The following is a 22,382-nucleotide window of genomic DNA, read 5'->3' as shown; positions in this document are numbered from 1 at the left end:
TGTTCCTAACAACATAATGATTTCAACTCTTTCTCCTAAGGAATTTTGTGGCAACTGTTGAATGCTAAGCTAAGGACAAGGCTTCATGAGTGTTCCCATAACACACACCCATGTCGCAACCTAACCTACAGGCTATTTCTTGATGTGATTTCAAGCACGTGTACATAAGGAGACAGGAGAACCTTCTGACTGCTTATTCGAACTGGTATTATTTCTCAGGAATTTTTAATGGCTGATATTGATGAGTAAGGATAATTTGACTTAAGATGAGATATTTTTGGGCAGCATTTAGAGGGAAAAATTCATTAAAATGTATAGGAATAACTCAGGTTTTTATAATCAAGCCTTGACGAAAATTTGGTCTTGCAAGCAGGAGTTGCTCAGTGACTATGCCCTGGGAAGTTCTCCAGGAAAGGGCACCTCAGCTTATTCACTGTACAGGGAGATTATTAGCAGGGAGGCAATGTCTGTTCACCATGACATCAGCGGTCCCTTCTTGGACATTCTATTGTGTCCTAGAGAGTTCTTGGCATCCTCTGTGATGTCACCAGTGTTGTAGTAACCACCAGTGCCCTACTTTTTCTCATTCCCTGCCTGGCAGATACACAGGAAGACATGTTTTCCCGGCTTCGCAAGAATTTTGGGAGAGTGAACGCTGATTTTGGACAGACTGGAGTGAGGGAATCACGCCTTTCATCAAAAATAAATGATGCACAACGAAAGCTGGCTTGGGGAATGCTGAGTAAGTTCTGTGAATTGTATGCTGAGCTTTCTGTCAGAGGGAGAATAGGCTTATGCTGACCTGTCTAGCAATAGGCCAGAACAACTGGAGTATCTGCAAAGGAATTGAATTTCCATGAAGATCACAATTCCTAAAAGTCAAGGACTTCAGAACATTAGTTTGCCCAACCCAAAGGGAGGACATGGTAAGGCCAATGCTATTATTCTGTGAACTTCAGGCCTTCACTTTTAACGTGCATATGATACATTACATTGATATAATAACACGATCAGGAGACACTGAGTGTCCAACTTTATTGAATTTAGACAGGGCATCAATCTACTTCACACTCATTGCTTCTTTAAATATAGTAGATCTCTGTCTTTACTATCGGGGAGAGAATTATGCTTCTGGCCTTATGTTCTTAGAACTCCTCTGACTTTTTCTAATTGGCAGAGATGGGACATCCTTAGCATTATAAATTAGAGTTTGTGTGTTACATTTTTTTACAGTACTAAAACTATTTGTAGAAGGTAGACCAAAGATTCAGCCTGTAACCAATTGGCACTTCTGTGGCATTTGGTGTTTCAGTTAGGGGAATTGATAAGTCCGTTGACCATGACATCCCCCGCAATGCTTTTAAATTCCAAATGGTGTGGCCTAGAGTATCAGTGCGGGACATCTGAGTATCTTCAATCACTGAAATCTTTTGGAGGTTGAATTTATCATCTGACTTCTGAAAGTATAGCAGTGAGGGTCCTGAAAGAAAGTTGTACCCTGTTAACTTGATAACAATCCTGTAGAAGCCATCTCTGTGGTACATGGAGCATGGGTCAGCAGGCATAGGGAACACCCGGCATCTGACATCTCTTGGTCTCTATAGAGTGCTGGGAGAGTTGACTTCCACTGAGGAGGTCTCTTAGGCAACAACAAACTCTTTGTGGTGACACTGTGGTCTACACATGCTCTCCTCCTGTTTGGGGCTTGCCATGGTCTATGCACACTCATCAGTATCCCCAAAAATGTTCACTTGTGTTCTTCTACCTACAGAGGATGGGAGACTGACATCATCCCCTGGCCCTGTGGTAATCAACAAGGAGGCCAACACGGAGAACACAGAAGAGCAGAGACTGATTAGACAGCTGCAGTCAGCTACTGAGGAGAGAAATGAGCTAAGAGATCTCCTGACTTACGTGACAGAGAGATACAGGAACAACAGGTATGCATTGCTCCAAACTGCCTTGTGTCACTCATGGACCTGCAATGTCACCTCCATCGTATTCTATTAAGGTGTTGGGGTCTAGAAAGCTGTGCCTCCCAAAATACTCGTCCTAAACCTCATTTCTGATATAGAGGAGATCAGAACCTGACCCTTGGTCAGGAGTGAGATGGGAAATGGTCTCATCTGCTGCCTCCAGCTGAAAATCTGAACTTGTGGCCTTAGTGAGGATTCAGGGATAACGTCACTGGAGCACGAGTTCCCAGTGTGCATTTGGAAAGCCCTTGACAGGTGGTAGCTTTGCAAGGTTCTAGGTGCTGTGAGTTTGGGTGTGTGCTAGGAAGGTGACTGAGTGCTGGACTCTTGTTGCAGTAGCCTGAGGTGACAGATCCCAAATTGTTCATCTCATTGTTTGACTAGATGGCCAGAGACACAGGGCTTTTCCTTCTTTTTTGTTTACCTCTGAGCCAATAATGTGGCATGCATTTTTTCTGATTCTGATTGTGTTCTCCGTTTGCATATTTCGCTCCCTTTTTCATTCTCTTACTGTTTACTTTTCTTTTCCTGTGTGTGTGTCCCAGTTTCTGTGTCTCTGTGTGTACACACCTACATGCATATGCACAATTTTTATATGTTTATATTTCCCCCCACACTTGGAATCTAGGGGTCTATGTTTTTTCCTGAGTATATTCATGTATAACAATTTCATGGTGATGTGAGTGCTTTGTTTTGGGAGCCCCTCTTCAACTGCACACTTCTTTGCCAATGTGGTCACATTTGTCTGTATATTTGTGCCATTTGGCAGATTATACTTTTGTGGCGATTTATGTTCTCAACTCCATAATTGTGTGAATTGTGTGTCTCTACAATATTAATTATTCAGGATGTAGAATTCCTGTTGTCAAAACAGGAAAAATGAAATCACAGTTTTCTAGGTCTTGGATGTGGGAGAGCTGTGGCCTAGGCCCTTGTTAGCATAACTAGCTTGACTGCAGATCCAGCCCTTCTGAGTGAAGAAAGGGAACCTGGGAACCCTTTATCTCGATGCCGAGCTTATGGGGTCCTGGGCCCAGAATAACAAGTTTCTGAAGCTGAAGAAGCTACCAATATGTAGAACTCAGAAATTGTCCTCCCAGGGCTGGGGTACTAGAAGACCCAGCCTGAGTTCATATATTCCTAAACGCAGATGTTCATTGGGTTTTACTGTCCTAGGGCCAGCCGCTACATCAGGTCAAATCCATTTTATGAAAAATTGAAGATAAAGGAGAGGGAGGTCATGTCATTACTGCACAACTTAGAGATGAGGAACATCGAGCATTGTGAGAAATTTCAGGAGCTCCAGAAGGAAATTAACTTCTATCGGTGAGCACTGGTCAGAGAGGCCATTAACTCTGCTTTGCCCACAGGTGACATCTTTTGTTCTGACTGGAGGTCTAGCAGCTCTGGCTCCATGTCTTGTGCTCTTTAAACATCACTGTGCCCTGTGCCTTTTGGACTCAGTTTTTAGGTCCACAGGAGACTGTTACTCATACCCAGAGTGTCTAGGCATTTTCAGAAGGCTCTAGGTAGACCAGTACTTATTCAGCTCACCAAATGGCTAATAGGCTGAACTGGGCCTCTGCGGTCACACCAGGTTTAACAAAACTCAGTGTGTGGACCACATGGATAACATGACCTTCCCTTAATTCTACTGACCTCCTTTGAGGGTATTTGCCCACTATTTATTAATGTTGCCCCCATGCCTTTTGCTTCCATGGATAGATGTATATCCCCTGTTGTTGTGGAGAGAAATGAACGCTTTTTGGTACTTGGGTCACAGAAACAATTTAGTCTACCCTGAATTGGCTGTTTGATGTTTGTGCAGCAGCCTTGTGTGTATCAAGATGTATTCTATGAAGTTTTCACTGGTATCTGGGTCCAGAGCGTGTTTGTGAGACTTGGGAGTAGGAATGGGAGGAAGAGGGTGCAGGATCTAACTATGCAGTGTGTGTTTCCAGGAACCTGCCCAGCCGGATCCATATGGACAAGATATGTATGCACAAGAAGTTGTTCCCATTCAGAAAGGAGAGCAAAGCAGAACAGCTTGATTCTGCACCGCTGCTACAGAAATTTTTGTTTGATTTGAACAAGAAAGATAAAGACGAACAGGAGAAAACCAGCAACCTCCAGACCAAGCAACTTCTGGTAGGGACAAGCAGCTGTGTCAGCCTAAAAATATCTGATTCCATTTGCCAATTTGATACATGTTTGCTTTCCCTACCACCTTAATAATGTACACTCCAACAATACAACCACCTCATGCTATGGAATGTTCATTCCTCTGTCTGTGCACGAGTATTCTGGGAAGACAACCACTTTTCAGGAACTGACTTATTAACAACTATGCTTTGGTGCTCTTTTTGAAGCTGCAGTCTGGAAATGGTGACAGATGAATAACCTATCATATTACTGCATGTCCCTGTGATAGAATGGATGCTATGTACCACTTTGAACAAGTTTTGTTCCTGTGATAAATGATATTCTGTGGTCATGTGACCTCCAAGTTGGGAAGCACCTTTCAGGGATAAGAACCGAGTGCATATGGCAAATTATTCTTTGTCATTGGCTTTCATCTTGGTGACAGGTTGACTTCTCCTTTCATCCTGCAACCCAATGAGGTCTCTTCCCATTGCCCTGTTCTTGGTTTGCACTGGTTAAAGTCTGAGGCCCAGATGGGCAGCCCACATTACTGTCAGGGTTGTTGTAGACTTTGCCCTGCCCACAGACACACTAGCAATGTTATCAGTTAACACATCAATGGTGACCTAAAATAGAGCTGAGTGGGTAGAAGGCAGCAACCTGACAGCTGGCATGCAAGTCCCCAACACATCAGTTTCTGAATAACTGCCTTCCTCTCCCTGGTCTCAGAAATTGCAAAAGAGCTGGAATGCGACACACAGCAGGAAGAGAGCCTCCAGAAGAGTAGGTTGCTTTCTCAGGATTCCCCTGTGGACCTCCATCCTGGATAATACCAACATTTTTTGGATGAATACTCTCCCTCATAGTTTAATTTATTTTTTGCTAAGAAACACTAAATTTATCTTTCACTAAGCCAGCCTGACTGATTGATATCTTATTCTCTTCCTGTTTAGGATAACACCATTTGAGAGACCACTTGGGGACTGCATTGCCATTTTGCCTGCTAGAGGAGAAACAGCAATATAACTGTGCTTCTAAATGTTCACTAAGAATATGCTGTTTAAAATATTTTTGTTATGATCTTAAATGAAGTTTTTGTTTTGTTATTTCGTAGTTATATGTTCTTGTTAATATTTTTCACATCTGAAAATACTTTTATATATTTATATTAATATTCATTTTAATCCTTTTTTGTTTTAAATTGTATTCCTTATGAATAAAACTTGATTTTTAACTCTTGACTCTTGAGACCATCTTGCTTATTCAAGTGTTCTGTCCCCTCTTGTGCTCTTAGAACTGACAGCTAAAGATGGATTCTGCACGGTCCAGAGTTGCTGGGCTAAATAGTAAATTCAAAGCCACCAATGGTTACCTAGAGTGATAGTGTGTTTTGTGTGGATAATGTGTTCTTTTCTTGGGTGCACATTTTATGATGTGATCACTGCCATACTTTATCCATGCGGTCATGTTTTCTGCTAATCTTAATAAAACAGTCTACAACACACGTTCATTATTGATCCTGTGTAGCACATTTTGATTAATATACACTCATATTTGTAGAGCTGTAGACAAATTGACATTTCCAAAGGTATATGGAAGTAATCCTAATGGAGAACCATATGCTTCAGTCTTTCTTGCAATACACTGTCAATATACCCCCACAGATAATGACCTCCAAAGTCATGTTGGGAAAAAGGTTTTGATAAATGCTGTTGTCCTAGACCATACATATGCTGTGTTTTTATTGTTGTGGATTAGGCGTAGAATGATCATTTATGTCAATGGGTCTTTTTCTCTATTGTATGTCTGTGGCCTGTCCTGGGTGAATTTCCCTCATAGTCCAAAAGAAGGAATCACATTCCCTGTTGTAGATTATTGTTGGGAACCATGTGCTTCTTCTGAGAGAGCAGCAGAGGTTCTAACCTGTGAGGCATCACCACAGATCCTGCAGGTTCTAACCTGTGAGTCATCACCACAGATCCTGCAGGTGGCTTTTGTCTTTCCAGGGCATGTGCTCCCTTAGGTGGACAGGGTACCTCAAATTAAACAGAGAGATCTCAGGAAATGTGTATTCTTACTGAGCTGTGCAGGCTCAATGTGTTAGGCTACCAGGCATCCATACAGGGCTCAGGTGGCCCCACTGCTCATTGAGGATTCAGGATGTTCCTCCAGCATCACTTAGTTTCCATATTAGAGCAGATACTTCACCTAGTATCAGTGATGACCATATCTACTATGCACATTTATAAAATACAGAATGGAAACCATCTTCCTGTAGGCCTGCTGCACATAATGAATTCTTTTGATAGATATTAAGAAAATTATCTTAATCTAAGCCGTTTAGGGAGGAACCTCAAGAGCAACCATAGTGAATGCAGCCTACAGCTGTGAGCACATGTTTCTTTTGGATAGCAAGCCTGTGCAAACCCAGAACCTAGGTGGGCCAGTTCAAGCTGCCCTTTTTCCGTGGCAAATCTGGGTTCCTGTTGTAAAAGTATTTTTTTCCAGGTGACTGATTTCCAATTTATGGAATTGAACTGACTTACTCAGAGTCTGAGTTACTCAGAAAGTTAAAGTTCAGAAGGAATGATCCAGAATGTCCACAAACAGTTGCTGTGACACCAAGGCTTTTAAGAGCTCAGCATCTAGAGAAGCAATGTATTGTTTGTTTATTCTCAAGCATAGGTCCTCTAGTCATTCATTATAAGCTGACCATGCCACAGAAAGCGTCGTCTGTATCAAAACAGAAGCTAGTGGTAACTAGATATCCACCACACTTTCACATTGCCAGTGTATTTGAGCTTCTCAGTTACTATGAAAGGACCTGGAAGAGCTAGTGTCTTGCTATACATATTCCTAATTTATTAGCCTTCAAGACAAGGTGTGCTTTGTCTTGCTAATGCTACCACTGGCATACAATACCTTGCATAATTTCTACTGACATCTGTGACAGGAGACAATAGTTCAAGTTATCCCTTACTTGAATAAACTGTTCTTAGAGTAAATTGTAGTCTGAGGGGCCTTCCATTCTCTCTGACATTGTAAACATTTCCAGTCTTCAGAAAAGTCTGTCACTGTCCAGTACAAATCTTAAGATGTCCACACTGTCAGCTAGGTGTCTTCATCCAGCTTGCCCTGTAATTTTGTGTAACATTAATAGTGTTCCAGCCTAAGGATTTAATTCAATGTTACAGTACTTGCCAAACATGCTGAAAACCCTGGTTTCCACCCTAGTCCTATGTGCTATGCAAAAAGAAAATAGGGAACCCCAATTGCATTTGAAGTTTAGCCTCCAGTAAAAGAAGAGCCTTCATAGGACCTTTTAAGTAACTCTAAGCCCCAGCTTCACCACAGCTTCTTCCATTGATTTAATAATTAGTGTATTTTCATTAATGCTCACCATATTTGTGGTTTGCAAAAAATATGCACCATGTCAGTAAAGTATGGGCGTGTGTGTGTGTGTGTGTGTGTGTGTGTGTGTGTATGTGGGTGTCTTTGATTGTTCATGTCTATGTTTGAGCCTGTTCTTCCATGAACTCACTATAAAATTTTACAAAATGAATTAGAAGACTACAGTGAAAACTGTCGAGGTGCATGCAGACTTGGGTTACTACTCTCCCATGGTACCTTGCAGATAACACTGAAATTGTTGCCTACATTAATACAGCCTAAATCCAGGCTATGCATGATTCTCAGTGAGACTTTGACATCGGCTCCACTACAGAGAGTGGCAAAACTTCATTTATTACATGCTCTTGTTACCAAGGTGAGGGAATACTTCACCCCACAGAGAGTCTGGTAGGTTGTGATGGCAGCAAATGAACTCCCTTTTCCCTGTCCTGCCTGACTTTGCCAGCAGAGTGGGCTTTCCTGCAAGAAAAACTTTCACATGCTTCTTTAAAAGCACCTGTTCCTCACATCTAGATAAACTTGAAAATAGGCTTCTCCAAGTCAGTCTGAGTGCTCCTACTCCCAGCTCAGAGCTGTAACACCATAGGATCCTCCAGCCACACTGAAGGGTAGGTCCCATGGAGGAGTAGAACAAAGTGTCTCTTCTGAGAAGTGACTTAAAACAGAAGGTTGAGAAGTGATACTCAACCCCCAAGTGCTTCTTCCTGGAGAAAGCAACCAGATCTCCCTGTTAAACAGTGTAGGCTCCCACATGACCCAAGTCTTTGCCTGGGGAAATTTTCTGGAGCTTAGTTGCCCAGTCAGAATGGGGTTGCATTCTTGATCCATGTTCACTCCTACAACAAAAGTTCCTCCCCTAGAAGCCCATGAGTTGACCCAGGTCCTTCTAGGACCAACAGACAAGAGAAAACAGAGTGCATCCAAGGGGAGAGAAGAGGGCAGAATTATTATAACATGGAGAAACTCCCCAAATCGGCCACCTAACAACTAAAGGGTTTGTGCATATTGTGGATTACAGAATCTTAAGGACAGACTTTTCTGTAACACCTGCTAGGTGAAGCTGAAGTCTACTGTGGGTGGGATTATCCCAGCAGGGAGGGGATCTGAGTATCCAGGCCTGGCAGGCTTCTTCATTCTCCTGGAAGTAATTGTTGGTCAGCTCTAAATCTGAAGTGGGAGTTGGTTTTTGTCAACTCAAACAGATGATATTTCAATTCTCATCCACTATGTGAGAAACAGACAGTTACCCACGGGGGATTTGAACTTACTTCTATAAAAGTGACTGTGGGCCGAAAGAGGGAAACCATTCCTGCCTTTAGCATTCTGCCTTTATCAGAGACTACAGAGACTAGCTTCCTGGACAAACGTGTCCAAGCAGACAGACGTAACGGAGAAAATTGAGGTAAGAAAAGTAATGGGGACCGTGATTTCACATTGTGCCTTTAGCCAGAAAGCTCTGCTGTTGATAATGCAAGCAGCCTTGGGACTGCTAAAACTTGTCAGTATTTCATGGTTTCTCTGCACTTAGGACTGCCTCAGGTCCTCCTTATATGAAGGCCTTTCTTTTAAAAATAAATTGTATAAAGCAATGTTTATCAACCTGTGAGGCACAACCTCTCACACAGATTGCATATCAGATACCTTGATAACAGATACCTTGCATATTATGACTTATAAGAACAGCAATATTTATTACGAAGTAGCAATGAAACAATTTTATGGTTGGGGTCACCACAGCATGAAGAGCTGTATTGCAGAGTTGCAGCACTAGGAGTTTTGAGACCCATTGCCATAGAAGCTGACACATGGGAACAGACTCCTCAGATGAGGAGAGGCACATGGCAAGGGATACTGTGTCCCATTATAGGACCCAGAGGCAGAATCTATCCCAGGAGTCTGTGTGCTCATCTTGTCTTCAGTTCTCCCAGGTTCAAGAATAGCATTGATCATCTCAGGAGAGTCAGCTTGCACAGCCCACATCAGGCCCAAAGCTTCCCTTCACAGAGAAGGATGTGGGTGTAAGTGACAGCCAGTGAGACTGAGGGATCTGGTGATCATTGGTTCTGAGCTGTGATTTCTTCACCTGTAAACTGGAGGTGTTTCTGCTGAAGTGGGTTGTCGTGGAGATGGACAGAGCATACACACTGATCAGGGCCTCCCTGGCATGGTTAATTGGAAATTTTCTCTGGTGATGCATTTAAAAGTAAAATCTCCACCCACGTGGGGTTCAATGCTGGGCACCTTAAAGATGGTATTAACGTACTGTGACTGTAATGCTACCTCGAATTTACACCCTATGCTCTTGTTTAAATTTAAAAAGACGAATCAAGTAAAACTGCCAATATGAAATAATCATGATCAGAATTGAGCTAATTCCTGTGAAGTCATTTAGTTTTTCTTTTTCTGCATCTATATTGAAGGCATCTAGAGTAGCACTAAATGAGATCCTAAAGCCTTCTATTAAAGTGCTACCCATCCATTCCTCTCTCCTGAGGACCTCTCAGGTGACTAAAGGAAACCTGATTTCTTGTCAGATTGTTCCCAGCTGGTGTGATCTCTCTGTCCATGGACCTTGCCAAACGCTGCAGAGCCAATGTGTTGTTTTACAACACAAAATCCAGACATTAATTTTATCAATGAAGTTCCCGGACTCAGATGCTGTTGTCAACAAAACTCCCAAGGGTCCTTCCTAATTCACTGACCTCCCAGAATAAGGGAATTCTTGTTCCCTCTGAACACTTTCCTAAAAATCCTTCAACTCTAAGACTTTCCATTGCCTTAGCTACCTTCATTTCCTTTCAAGTCCTGCCTTGAATGCTCTGGACCTAAGTGCACTCTTTACCTTTGCAATAAAGGTGTGTGGTAGGTGAGCCATACAGTAATAAACTCGATGTTTACAGGAAACAGCTCTTGCATAAATGTCTGTGCCCTGGCGATGCTATACCACAAAATAGTTTTTCATTAAATAATACATTCTTGGAGATCACAGTGTGATCAGATATTTTGTAACCCAACTTTCAAATGTTCTCTATTATATAAATCAAGTTCCCTCATGTGTATTCTGGTCTTTCTCTGTCATGTCTGATTGCATCATCGTAGGAATCCCAGGGAACATAAATCATGGGCTTTTGAAACTGTTGTATATGGCCAACCAGGAAGGAAACCTATCCAGGAGGCTACTGATACTTGACACACAAATTTACCTCCCTATTTTCATATAGTTTATGGTAAGAGGTCATCATTCCTGACCATGTCTCATTATCCCGCGGGATAATAAATGGAAGAATTGGGATCAAGGAGGATCACCACACAAAGCAAAAGAATCCATCTCAGATGAAAATGTATGGTGTATTGAATCCAAAATAGCCATGAATTTCAGGACACAATTTAAGGCCAAACCTAAGGATAATAGATATAGAAGTGAATTGCAATGGCCAAAAAAATACAAAAAGCCTACAGAATGCCAAATTAATTGTACCAGAAAAATTCCTCCCTTCACATAAAAATTAAAACACTAAATTCACAGATCCAAGAAAGAACATTAAAAAGGGGTAAGGTATAAATATCCAGTACCAAATGAATTCAGACCTATTTGAATTACACCAGAGTTCTCAATAGATACACTAATAGCCAGAATATCTTGGGCAGATGTAATGCAGACACAAGCTCCTATACACTGTGTAATTCACAATCACCATAAATGAAGAAACCAAGATATTACATGACAAAACTAAATTTAAACAATATTTTTCTCTAAGAAAGCACAACATAGGACAATAGGAGTTAAACTACAAGACAACGAACTAAATTTTACCCAAGAATATCCAAGAAATTAATCATCTCACAATAATTTCAAGAAAGAGAAGCACACAAACATAATTTCCTCTATAACCAGAAAAAGAAGAGAAAGCAGCAATCATTGGTCTTTAATATCTAACCAGACCCTCTGTGACCAAACCCACAGCTCCTAGGGATTTAACTGCCAGCCAACTTGTATACAAGTATGGGTCTATGGTCCTAGGTACTGTGTATGAGGATTGATTTATTTTGTATCAATGTGGTTGTAGGACCATGATTCTGCTACGCCTGTTGCCCCACCAAATGGAGATCCTAGAGGTGTGAGGTGGGAATGGATATGTGTGAGTTGGGGAGCACTGTTATATAGGGAAAGCTGAGCAGAAATGTGATGATAGGCTTCATTAGGGGATTTTGGAGAGAGGAACAACATTGGAAATGTAAATAAATAAAATAAACAATTAATAAGAGATAGCCAAAAATCAAATAAAAAGTAAAAAGGTAAAGGAAAAATTAAACCAACCAAAAAAAAAAAAAAAAGAAAAGAAAGAAAGAAAAGAAAACCCTGTAGGGGACTGACCTAATTCTGCATGTATTTTAAAGCTAATTGGTAAATTGGTAGAAAGTAAGACTGGTTAAACCTCCCAAAAAAGTGACTCTGCTCCCAGTTAATTGTGATTATAAAGAAGCACAGCAGAGAGATGGTGGAGGTGAGTTTTTGAGGGCTTTGCTAGAGAGGATCACTAGGAGGGAAGAAGGAAGAAGAAGCTACCAAAGAAGAAAGGAAGAATGGTTTATCTCTGAACCCCATTTTTTAATAGGGTTATTTGTTTCCCTGCGGTCTAACTTCTTGAGTTCTTTGTATATTTTGGATATAAGGCCTCTATCTGTTGTAGGACTGGGAAAGATCTTTTCCCAATCTGTTGGTTGCCGTTTTGTCCTAACCACAGTGTCCTTTGCCTTACAGAAGCTTTGCAGTTTTATGAGATCCCATTTGTAGATTCTTGATCTTAGAGCATAAACAAAGAATTCACAGCTGAGGAATGCCGAATGGCTGAGAAACACCTAAAGAAATGTTCAACATCTTTAGTCATAAGGGAAATGCAAATCAAATAACCCTGAGATTTCACCTCACACCAGTGAGAATGGCTAAGATCAAAAACTCAGGTGACAGCAGATGCTGGCGAGGATGTGGAGAAAGAGGAACACTCCTCCATTGTTGGTGGGATTGCAGACTGGTAAAACCATTCTGGAAATCAGTCTGGAGGTTCCTCAGAAAATTGGACATTGAACTGCCTGAGGATCCAGCTATACCTCTCTTGGGCATATACCCAAAAGATGCCTCAACATATAAAAGAGACACGTGCTCCACTATGTTCATCACAGCCTTATTTATAATAGCCAGAAACTGGAAAGAACCCAGATGCCCTTCAACAGAGGAATGGATACAGAAAATGTGGTACATCTACACAATGGAATATTACTCAGCTATCAAAAACAACGAGTTTATGAAATTCGTAGGCAAATGGTTGGAACTGGAAAATATCATCCTGAGTGAGCTAACCCAATCACAGAAAGACATACATGGTATGCACTCATTGATAAGTGGCTATTAGCCCAAATGCTTGAATTACCCTAGATCCCTAGAACAAACGAAACTCAAGACGGATGATCAAAATGTGAATGCTTCACTCCTTCTTTAAATGAGGAAAAAGAATACCCTTGGCAGGGAAGGGAGAGGCAAAGATTAAAACAGAGACTGAAGGAACACCCATTCAGAGCCTGCCCCACAGGTGGCCCATACATATACAGCCACCCAATTGGACAAGATGGATGAAGCAAAGAAGTGCAGACTGACAGGAGCCGGATGTAGATCGCTCCTGAGAGACACAGCCAGAATATGGCAAATACAGAGGCGAATGCCAGCAGCAAACCACTGAACTGAGAATAGGTCCCCCGTTGAAGGAATCAGAGAAAGAACTGGAAGAGCTTGAAGGGGCTCGAGACCCCAAAAGTACAACAATGTCAAGCAACCAGAGCTTCCAGGGACTAAGCCACTACCTAAATACTATACATGGACTGACCCTGGACTCTGACCCCATAGGTAGCAATGAATATCGAGTAAGAGCACCAGTGGAAGGGGAAGCCCTGCGTCCTCCTAAGACTGAACCCCCAGTGAACTAGACTATGGGGGGAGGGCGGCAATGGGGGGAGGGTTGGGAGAGGGACACCCATAAGGAAGGGGAGGGGGGAGGGGGATGTTTGCCCGGAAACGGGGATAGGGAATAACACTTGAAATGTATATAAGAAATACTCAAATTAATAAAAAAAAATATAGTAAAAATGGCCATTTTACCAAAAGCAATCTACAGATTCAATGCAATCCCCATCAAAATACCAATCCATTTCTTCAAAGTGTTAGACAGAACAATTTGCAAATTCATCTGGAATAACAAAAAACCCAGGATAGCTAAAGCTATCCTCAAAAATAAAAGGACTTCAGGGGGAATCACTATCCCTGAACTCAAGCAGTATTACAGAGCAATAGTGATAAAAACTGCATGGTATTGGTACAGAGACAGACAGATAGACCAATGGAATAGAATTGAAGACCCAGAAATGAACCCACACACCTATGGTCACTTGATTTTTGACAAAGGAGCCAAAACCATCCAATGGAAAAAAGATAGCATTTTCAGCAAATGGTGCTGGTTCAACTGGAGGGCAACATGTAGAAGAATGCAGATCGATCCATCCTTATCACCCTGTACAAAGCTTAAGTCCATGTGGATCAAGGCCCTCTACATCAAACCAGACACACTCAAACTAATAGAAGAAAAACTAGGGAAGCATCTGGAACACATGGGCACTGGAAAAAATTTCCTGAACAAAACACCAATGGCTTATGCTCTAAGATCAAGAATCGACAAATGGGATCTCATAAAACTGCAAAGCTTCTGTAAGGAAAAGGACACTGTGGTTAGGACAAAATGGCAACCAACAGATTGGGAAAAGATCTTTACCAATCCTACAACAGATAGAGGCCTTATATCCAAAATATACAAAGAACTCAAGAAGTTAGACCGCAGGGAAACAAATAACCCTATTAAAAAATGGGGTTCAGAGCTAAACAAAGAATTCACAGCTGAGGAATGCCGAATGGCTGAGAAACACCTAAAGAAATGTTCAACATCTTTAGTCATAAGGGAAATGCAAATCAAAACAACCCTGAGATTTCACCTCACACCAGTGAGAATGGCTAAGATCAAAAACTCAGGTGACAGCAGATGCTGGAGAGGATGTGGAGAAAGAGGAACACTCCTCCATTGTTGGTGGGATTGCAGACTGGTAAAACCATTCTGGAAATCAGTCTGGAGGTTCCTCAGAAAATTGGACATTGAACTGCCTGAGGATCCAGCTATACCTCTCTTGGGCATATACCCAAAAGATGCCTCAACATATAAAAGAGACACGTGCTCCAGTATGTTCATCGCAGCCTTATTTATAATAGCCAGAAACTGGAAAGAACCCAGATGCCCTTCAACAGAGGAATGGATACAGAAAATGTGGTACATCTACACAATGGAATATTACTCAGCTATCAAAAACAACGAGTTTATGAAATTCGTAGGCAAATGGTTGGAACTGGAAAATATCATCCTGAGTGAGCTAACCCAATCACAGAAAGACATACATGGTATGCACTCATTGATAAGTGGCTATTAGCCCAAATGCTTGAATTACCCTAGATCCCTAGAACAAACGAAACTCAAGACGGATGATCAAAATGTGAATGCTTCACTCCTTCTTTAAATGAGGAAAAAGAATACCCTTGGCAGGGAAGGGAGAGGCAAAGATTAAAACAGAGACTGAAGGAACACCCATTCAGAGCCTGCCCCACAGGTGGCCCATACATATACAGCCACCCAATTGGACAAGATGGATGAAGCAAAGAAGTGCAGACCGACAGGAGCCGGATGTAGATCGCTCCTGAGAGACACAGCCAGAATATGGCAAATACAGAGGCGAATGCCAGCAGCAAACCACTGAACTGAGAATAGGTCCCCCGTTGAAGGAATCAGAGAAAGAACTGGAAGAGCTTGAAGGGGCTCGAGACCCCAAAAGTACAACAATGTCAAGCAACCAGAGCTTCCAGGGACTAAGCCACTACCTAAATACTATACATGGACTGACCCTGGACTCTGACCCCATAGGTAGCAATGAATATCCTAGTAAGAGCACCAGTGGAAGGGGAAGCCCTGCGTCCTGCTAAGACTGAACCCCCAGTGAACTAGACTATGGGGGGAGGGCGGCAATGGGGGGAGGGTTGGGAGAGGAACACCCATAAGGAAGGGGAGGGGGGAGGGGGATGTTTGCCCGGAAACCGGGAAAGGGAATAACACTTGAAATGTATATAAGAAATACTCAAGTTAATAAAAAAAAAAAAGAAAGGAAGAATGGATGTGATGGAGAGGAGGGAGGAAGCAGGACAGCAGCCATGAGTTAAGACAGAGGAAAGCCTGGTCCTGAGGGCTGTCCAAGTGGAACAAAGAGCAGCCAAGATGCCACACTGTAAGAAAGAGTTCAGAGTCATTATTTGGAAATTAGACATAGTTCCATGCAAAACAGGCTGCTGCCCAGCTACTGTGCTGATTATGTGATATTATAAATAAATTAAAAACTACGTATAACCAGTAGCCACCTCTATAGAGGATCCTAATAGGAATACTTTATTTGCAGGGAAGGATAAAATACCAGAGGACACAGGAAAAAAATTTACACCACTAGGACAGTCAATCAAAAGCAGCCTACAAAAGTCTTAAAAATTAAGAAAATGACAATAGTTAACACAGAAGTTTAAATAATATTTACATATCAATAACCTCAATTCCCTAGTAAACAATCACATATTTCGCCTGAAACAGGATTGCCATCATGAGAGATATAGAGGGTATACTAGGGAAACAGAACAAAGAACCATGTCCCTTTAGCAATCCTATGCAGTTTCTCTATCTAGTTGACAGAATAGATTTCAAACTCATCCTGTCCAGAAGATATAAGGATATTCACTTCATACTTTGCAATTACTAAAACCTACTACAATTCTAAATATATACATGTTAACAAAGACTTCCCAAATTTAAAAATATATGTTATCAGATAGCTACAGGTAGTTATAATAGTGAAACTACAGATTAGTTATAATAGTGGTTGTGATTTGTATTACTTCTCCATTCTGACAACTTAAGAGATCATATGCAAATAAACAAAATAGGAGAAGCAGAATTAAGTGACATGATCAGGCAAATGGAACTAAAAAACTACAGTGAACTATACATATATTTTCTATCAGCCTGTGGACATTACTCCAAAATTGACCACAGATTAGGAAAAAAAATAAGCCTCAGAAAATATAAGAAAGTTGAAGGAATGTTGTGCATTCTATCTGAGCCCAAAGGAATCAAACTGGTATCACACAATTAAAAGTACAGAAAATACACACACTAATGGAAAGTAAGTAACATATACAATACACTACTGAAGGATCAGGTGAGAAAAAAATAAGGAAATATTAAAATTCCTAGAAATGAGTGACATTGAAAACACAACCACCATCCACAGATCTATATGATACAATAAAAGTTTATGAATTATGTTACAATCACCAAAGCCAGAGGAGTGAACCCATATAATCTCTTCATCTTCTGTCAGAGGTAGAGAATGTGGAGTGTGCGCTCTTGGGATTATGCCTTGAATTGGCTTGCCACCTTCCCAACTTCCCTTTGCAATGATAACATATGTGATTTGGCATTACACATTGGATGTGTGTAATTGGCCATTTGATTTCATAGAGGGAATAATTAAGGGACTGCCTGCAGTTTTATGAAGCTCTTTGGACAAACTGTGTAGACTGTGAAAGACTATAGGGCTTTTGGAAAGCGAGCTAAGTGCATTTTTCATTAAGATATGTTTAAGATCCTATGGACAATTGGGAGTAGAATGTGGTCTTTTGAATGATAGTGGCTCCAATAAACTCACATGTATGAATGTTTGTTGCTGATTAGAGGAAATGTGCGGGAAGAAGTAGAAGATATGTTTTTTTTTTTTTTTTTTTGTAGGATTGTTATGGGATTGGGCTTTGAGGTTCCCAAATTCCATACCATTTATACTTCACTCTTACTTTCTCTGTGTCCAACTTGCAGATAAGATGTAAGATCTCAGCTAGTTCTCTAGAAACATGGTGGCCTACCTGCTGCCATGTACCCCCACATACTGATCACAGACTCATGATTCTTGAAACAATAATCCCCAATAAACTCTTTTTTTGAAAAGTTCCCTTGCTCATGGTGTCTCTGCGAATCCTAGAAATAAAGATCGGAAGGAACACTTAAGTGAAAAATTTCTCAATAAAATCCTGGCAAATAAAATTCAGATATATCAGGTAGCATGATCAAGTTGGCTTGCCTCCAGAGAGCAAGAATGTTTCAACAAATACAAATGAATAAACAATACACAACATGAAATCAAGAACAGGAAACACATGATCATTGCACTAGAGGCAGACAATTTCTTTGGCAAATTCTCACAGTGATACATGAAATAGTCCTGGAGAATCTGGGATATGGAGAAGATATACCTTAACATTATAAAGACAATTTAGAAGGCCAGCAGCATCCTAACTGGAGAAAATCTTAATGCATTTCCACTAAAATAAGGAATATGTCACAGATGTTCAATCTTTTCATCTAATCCAAGTAGTATGTGAAGTCTTCTCCAAACAATATGAAAACAGAAATATGTAAAGGCATGTCCATATGACGGAAAGCAGTCAGAGTATTCTCATTTGCAGGTGATATGATCCATATGTAAAGAACACTACGGTTCCACTAGAAAATTCTTACAGCTCATGGACCCACACACTGAAATCACATTAAAATCAATAAAATTCCTGTATACCAACAATAAATATCAACAAACATACCAAGAAAACAAACACATTCAGAATAGCCTTAAAAATCTTGTAATAAATCTAAGAAAGTGAAGACATGTTACAATGAAAACATTAAGAAAAATAACAAAAAATTGAACAAACCAGAAAATGAAAACACTTCTCATTTTCATGCATCAGTAGGATTAATATTTTTATATCAAATCCTACCAGAATCATCTACATGCTTAAATCCATCCCGTCCTAATTCTGATGTAGGGCTTCAGGGAATGAAATAAAGATCTCAACCAATGAAAGCACAAATGAGCAGGGCAGTCAGATACTACTACATAGTATACATTACATCACTGCAGAATGCATCACCTTTAATAATTTCAAGTTCATTTTGGGGAATAGTAAAAAAGAAACCAAGTCTGTTGATATCATGAGAAGAGACACAAAGTCTATAGGAATTATATAAAAGACCCAGATATTGGTGTATGTACTTATCAGCCTCTGGGTTTTGAAAAAGAGGCCAAACTAAGAAACAAAACAAAACAAAAAACCCACCACCACCACCACCACCTCCACACACAAAGTGCAATTTTCAACCCGTTGGGTCCAACTACTTCCTGGGGCAATCACATAGAGACATACTTTATACAGGATATTTACATCACCATTCAAAAGAGTAGTAACCTAACTTTATGACTTAGCAACGATATAATTTTGTAGTTGGGGGTTGGTTACCATAAGGTGAAAAACTGTATTCCTTGAGATGCTTTTAGTCATGGTATTTTTTTGCAGTAACAGATATGTGACTGATATGTAAAATGGTACCAGCACTAGTGGACTTGTTTTTGTGAGGAATCTCTCTCATTTTTTTGGGGGGGGACGGTGTAAGACTTTGGATAGGGAAAATTTTGAAATATTTAAGCAGATCATAACACTCCCTATTAGTTTGCCACATGGGTGACATAAGTATTGTGAGTAGTGTGCAAAATAGAGCCTCTCTGATGAGACTTGAAAGGATGGAGGAATTCTATTGGTGACTGGCTTAGAGGCAATTAGCAATATTTTGGCAAACAATCTATATCCTTTCGGCCTGTATACTAACAAGATACCTGAATCTAAATAAAAAAGTAACTGACCGAAAGTTTTGAGCAAAATCAAAGGTAGATAATGTGTGACCTTCCTCAAAAGGTGTGAATGTGTGTTCATATTTTCAATTGTTAATGTAGCCAGGACTTTAGTTAATCCCTCCACATTCAGTACCTGGAAGCATTTGAAAGTGCAAGATCTCACAGGATTTGGAAAATATCCCAATTATCGTAAGGTCCCCAAACTTGTTGTCACCCCACAAAGATATGGATACAACTTTAATGAACATGACACCCAAACTCTCAAAGGAAGGATGGGTGGCTGCTTATTTGTCAGCAGTGGGTTATAGATGTTCATTGTCATTCAGGGGGTTGGTTGCAATTTTTACTGGTCATGGTCAGTGAGGAAACAGTAAAGGAGATTAGAATCAGGGATATCTTTCTTACTTGCTCTTTCTCTCCTCAAAACTTTTTCTCTGCTATCTATGGTTTTGGAAGCAGGAGAAAGGGGCTAACATGACAAAAAGCATAGATTATTCAATCTTTTTTTATACTAAGAAGCAACACCAAATGCCAAATACTTTAGGATGACATGGAATTTGAATGATGATAGAATTTCATATTATACTTGAATAAATGATTAAACTCTTGTTTAAGATATAAGTATATGTATCTTATTCACAATACGGTATAAAATTCTAATTGTATAAAATTACTACTGTACACTGCCATGGATAATTAAGGAATGCAAATAGCACTATCCAACTATAAATACTCAGCGTTCTAGTGATGTTAGGTACTTGTTTAGTTAGGTACAGAAATAAGCTTTATTTAGCTTCTTGTATATGTATTCAAATTAAACAGTAAATCCTTTGAAAAAATTCCACATTTGTGCACTGAGATAGACTTTACATAAAAAGATGGTTCTCTAATTCTTTAGAGATCTGAAGAATCTGCCATTTCAGTTGTCCTAGTAGTCAAAGGCTTTTCACAGTGGGAGAGACCTCAAGTCCGGGCAGTGTCCTCATGCTATTCTGAAGAAAATGATGGGCACTAAAGAACCCTAACTGGAGTGTCCTTCAAATGTGGCAAAGTGGTCATGGGGTGAAATACTGTCCACTTACCTCCACTGCTGCCAGAAAGCTGACCAGACTGTGGAGAAGGAGATCATGGGGAAGTCTATTGTCCCAGGCTTTGGAGAGAAAGTGAGGATAGTCCTTCAAATGACCTACTTCACAGTAGTGTTGTCAGAGCCCCTGACCCATTCAATTGACACTGGATGCCACAATGACACAAGAATATTTGCTGACTGTCTGTCACGGTAGCCAACAATTTCTGTCATTTCTTTAGAATTGGAAGCTATTTTCTCTGAATTTCCTGTTTCTTCAGGCAACCTTTCTCCTTCTCAGTTCTCAGATGGAGATGATTAGATAGTTTACTCTTAACCTTTTCTTGTCATGAGACTCAGAAAAGAAAACGAGTTCACCATCACACAGGAGTGTGACAACTAGGTACCTGACAGGACCAGGGGGGACATGGGAGGTCCAGAATGAGGGGCTCGACAGACAACCCACTGGAGCATCAAAATGCCCGCCACAACCGCTCTGGCACCATAAATCCTGAGCCCCTACGGGTTTGACAACAGAGTGTGCATGGCCTGACTGCAGCCCGGGACTTTTCAAAGCTTGTATCACCCCCGAGCACTTCTGCTTGAGCAGAAAGGCAGATGCCCAGAAGCTGCTGCTGTAGTAGGAGGCAGTTATGGCAGTTGGAGGTGGTGGTGGAGGAAGAGGAGGGATGAGAGAAGAGGGAGGAGTTTCCCTGGAAGGACCAGAACAGACAACATTCTGACTACTCCAGAACCCCACCCAAACCCAGCCCACCCCACAAATCCCAAGTCCACTGCCAAACCTCTCCATGCTAAGCATTCATTTCTTCATCCCCACTGTGCTCATTTTAGTTTTTTTAAACTCCTTTTTTGTTCTCTGTGAATTTCGCATCATGCAGCCCAACTCCGTTGATATCCACCATCACCTCATATCTGAAGTCCACCCTTGCATCCTTCTCCATATCAGAGAAAAAATAATCTATTTGTGGAAGTTGAAAAAAGAAAAAAAATGGCACTATGTCCACAAAAGAGGTGTAAAATTATAAAGATGAAGCACATAAACCCTTAAATTATTTAAAATTAACAAAATTGTTTTTCATTTCAGGAGAGTTGTTATGGCTAATAAGTGCAAGCTATGATAAATAGAGAATACAAAAGCTTAAAAAGTGAGAGAAAATGATTCAGGTACAAAATTTTACACTAATATAATTTAGTTCATGAAGTACCTTCTCCAATTTTGCCAAATACAAATGGACTAAATGTTGTGACAGTCATTCTTATCTGATGCATCCTATAAATTTTCTAATTTTATCTAGCTGATCAGTGTTAAAGATAAAGTTATTTTTTTGGTGTAAAAGGGGAAAGGATGAGGTGAGCTCCCTTTGTACTAAGGTGTGTCAACTTTCAATTTTTAGTTCTTTACTGGCAGAGAGCTAAGTGCTGGCAGGATTACTGTCTTGTCATTTCTACGGTCCATCATCAAGTTTGCTATTTTGTAGATGTTTGTCCTTCTCACCAGCTCAACACAAGCTGAGAGATCTCTTAGATGTTGTCTAACTGCCGATTGGACATAATAAAGATCTGAAGGCCAAGATATGCTGCAGAAAGTATGTGGGCAGAACTCCAGGCTTACAGAGGAACATAGGGTGAGGAAAGCTGAAGCTGGAGCTTCAGAATAGACATGGTAGGGAAGTGATATGGACCAAAACAGGGCATAGGGGTTAAGAGATAATCACCAGTTGGGTCTCAAAACTAGAAGAATGGGGTTAAATTTAGAGAAGATAGTGCATGCCCTGTGAAAGGCCTAAGACACAAACTGTCAGTCAGAATCTCATGGTAGAGCTTACAGAGGCCTGTGAGCAATGCTCCTTTGGTGACATTAGTAAAAAGAGGAGAACCCCCAAGCAGCATGAGGGTGCCTC

The 22,382-nt window shown here is 40.7% G+C and overlaps 1 protein-coding gene across 1 annotated transcript; it reads left to right on the top strand.

The window, feature by feature from the left end:
• Positions 1-306: 306 nt before the first annotated feature.
• Positions 307-5,356, top strand: LOC134480026 (disks large homolog 5-like). The gene is made up of 5 exons (XM_063266316.1): positions 307-742; positions 1,772-1,940; positions 3,153-3,302; positions 3,938-4,124; positions 5,072-5,356. The coding sequence occupies exons 1-5, from the start codon at positions 616-618 to the stop codon at positions 5,084-5,086; spliced, it is 648 nt and encodes a 215-aa protein (XP_063122386.1). The 5' UTR covers positions 307-615; the 3' UTR covers positions 5,087-5,356.
• The last annotated feature ends 17,026 nt before the right edge of the window (positions 5,357-22,382 follow it).

Source organism: Rattus norvegicus, chromosome 8 (assembly GCF_036323735.1).
Source record: "Rattus norvegicus strain BN/NHsdMcwi chromosome 8, GRCr8, whole genome shotgun sequence".
In the NCBI taxonomy this organism is placed as follows: Eukaryota; Metazoa; Chordata; class Mammalia; order Rodentia; family Muridae; genus Rattus; species Rattus norvegicus.
Note: the sequence above shows the minus strand (reverse complement) of the source record. Positions and strands in the feature narration are given on the sequence as shown.

Bases quoted from the DNA above. Each gene is read 5' to 3' on its own strand.
- LOC134480026 (XM_063266316.1), top strand. From the start codon at position 616: ATGTTTTCCCGGCTTCGCAAGAATTTTGGGAGAGTGAACGCTGATTTT. The intron at 1,941-3,152 runs GTATGCATTGCT...TTACTGTCCTAG, and splicing joins GAGAGATACAGGAACAACAG to GGCCAGCCGCTACATCAGGT. The intron at 3,303-3,937 runs GTGAGCACTGGT...GTGTGTTTCCAG, and splicing joins AAGGAAATTAACTTCTATCG to GAACCTGCCCAGCCGGATCC.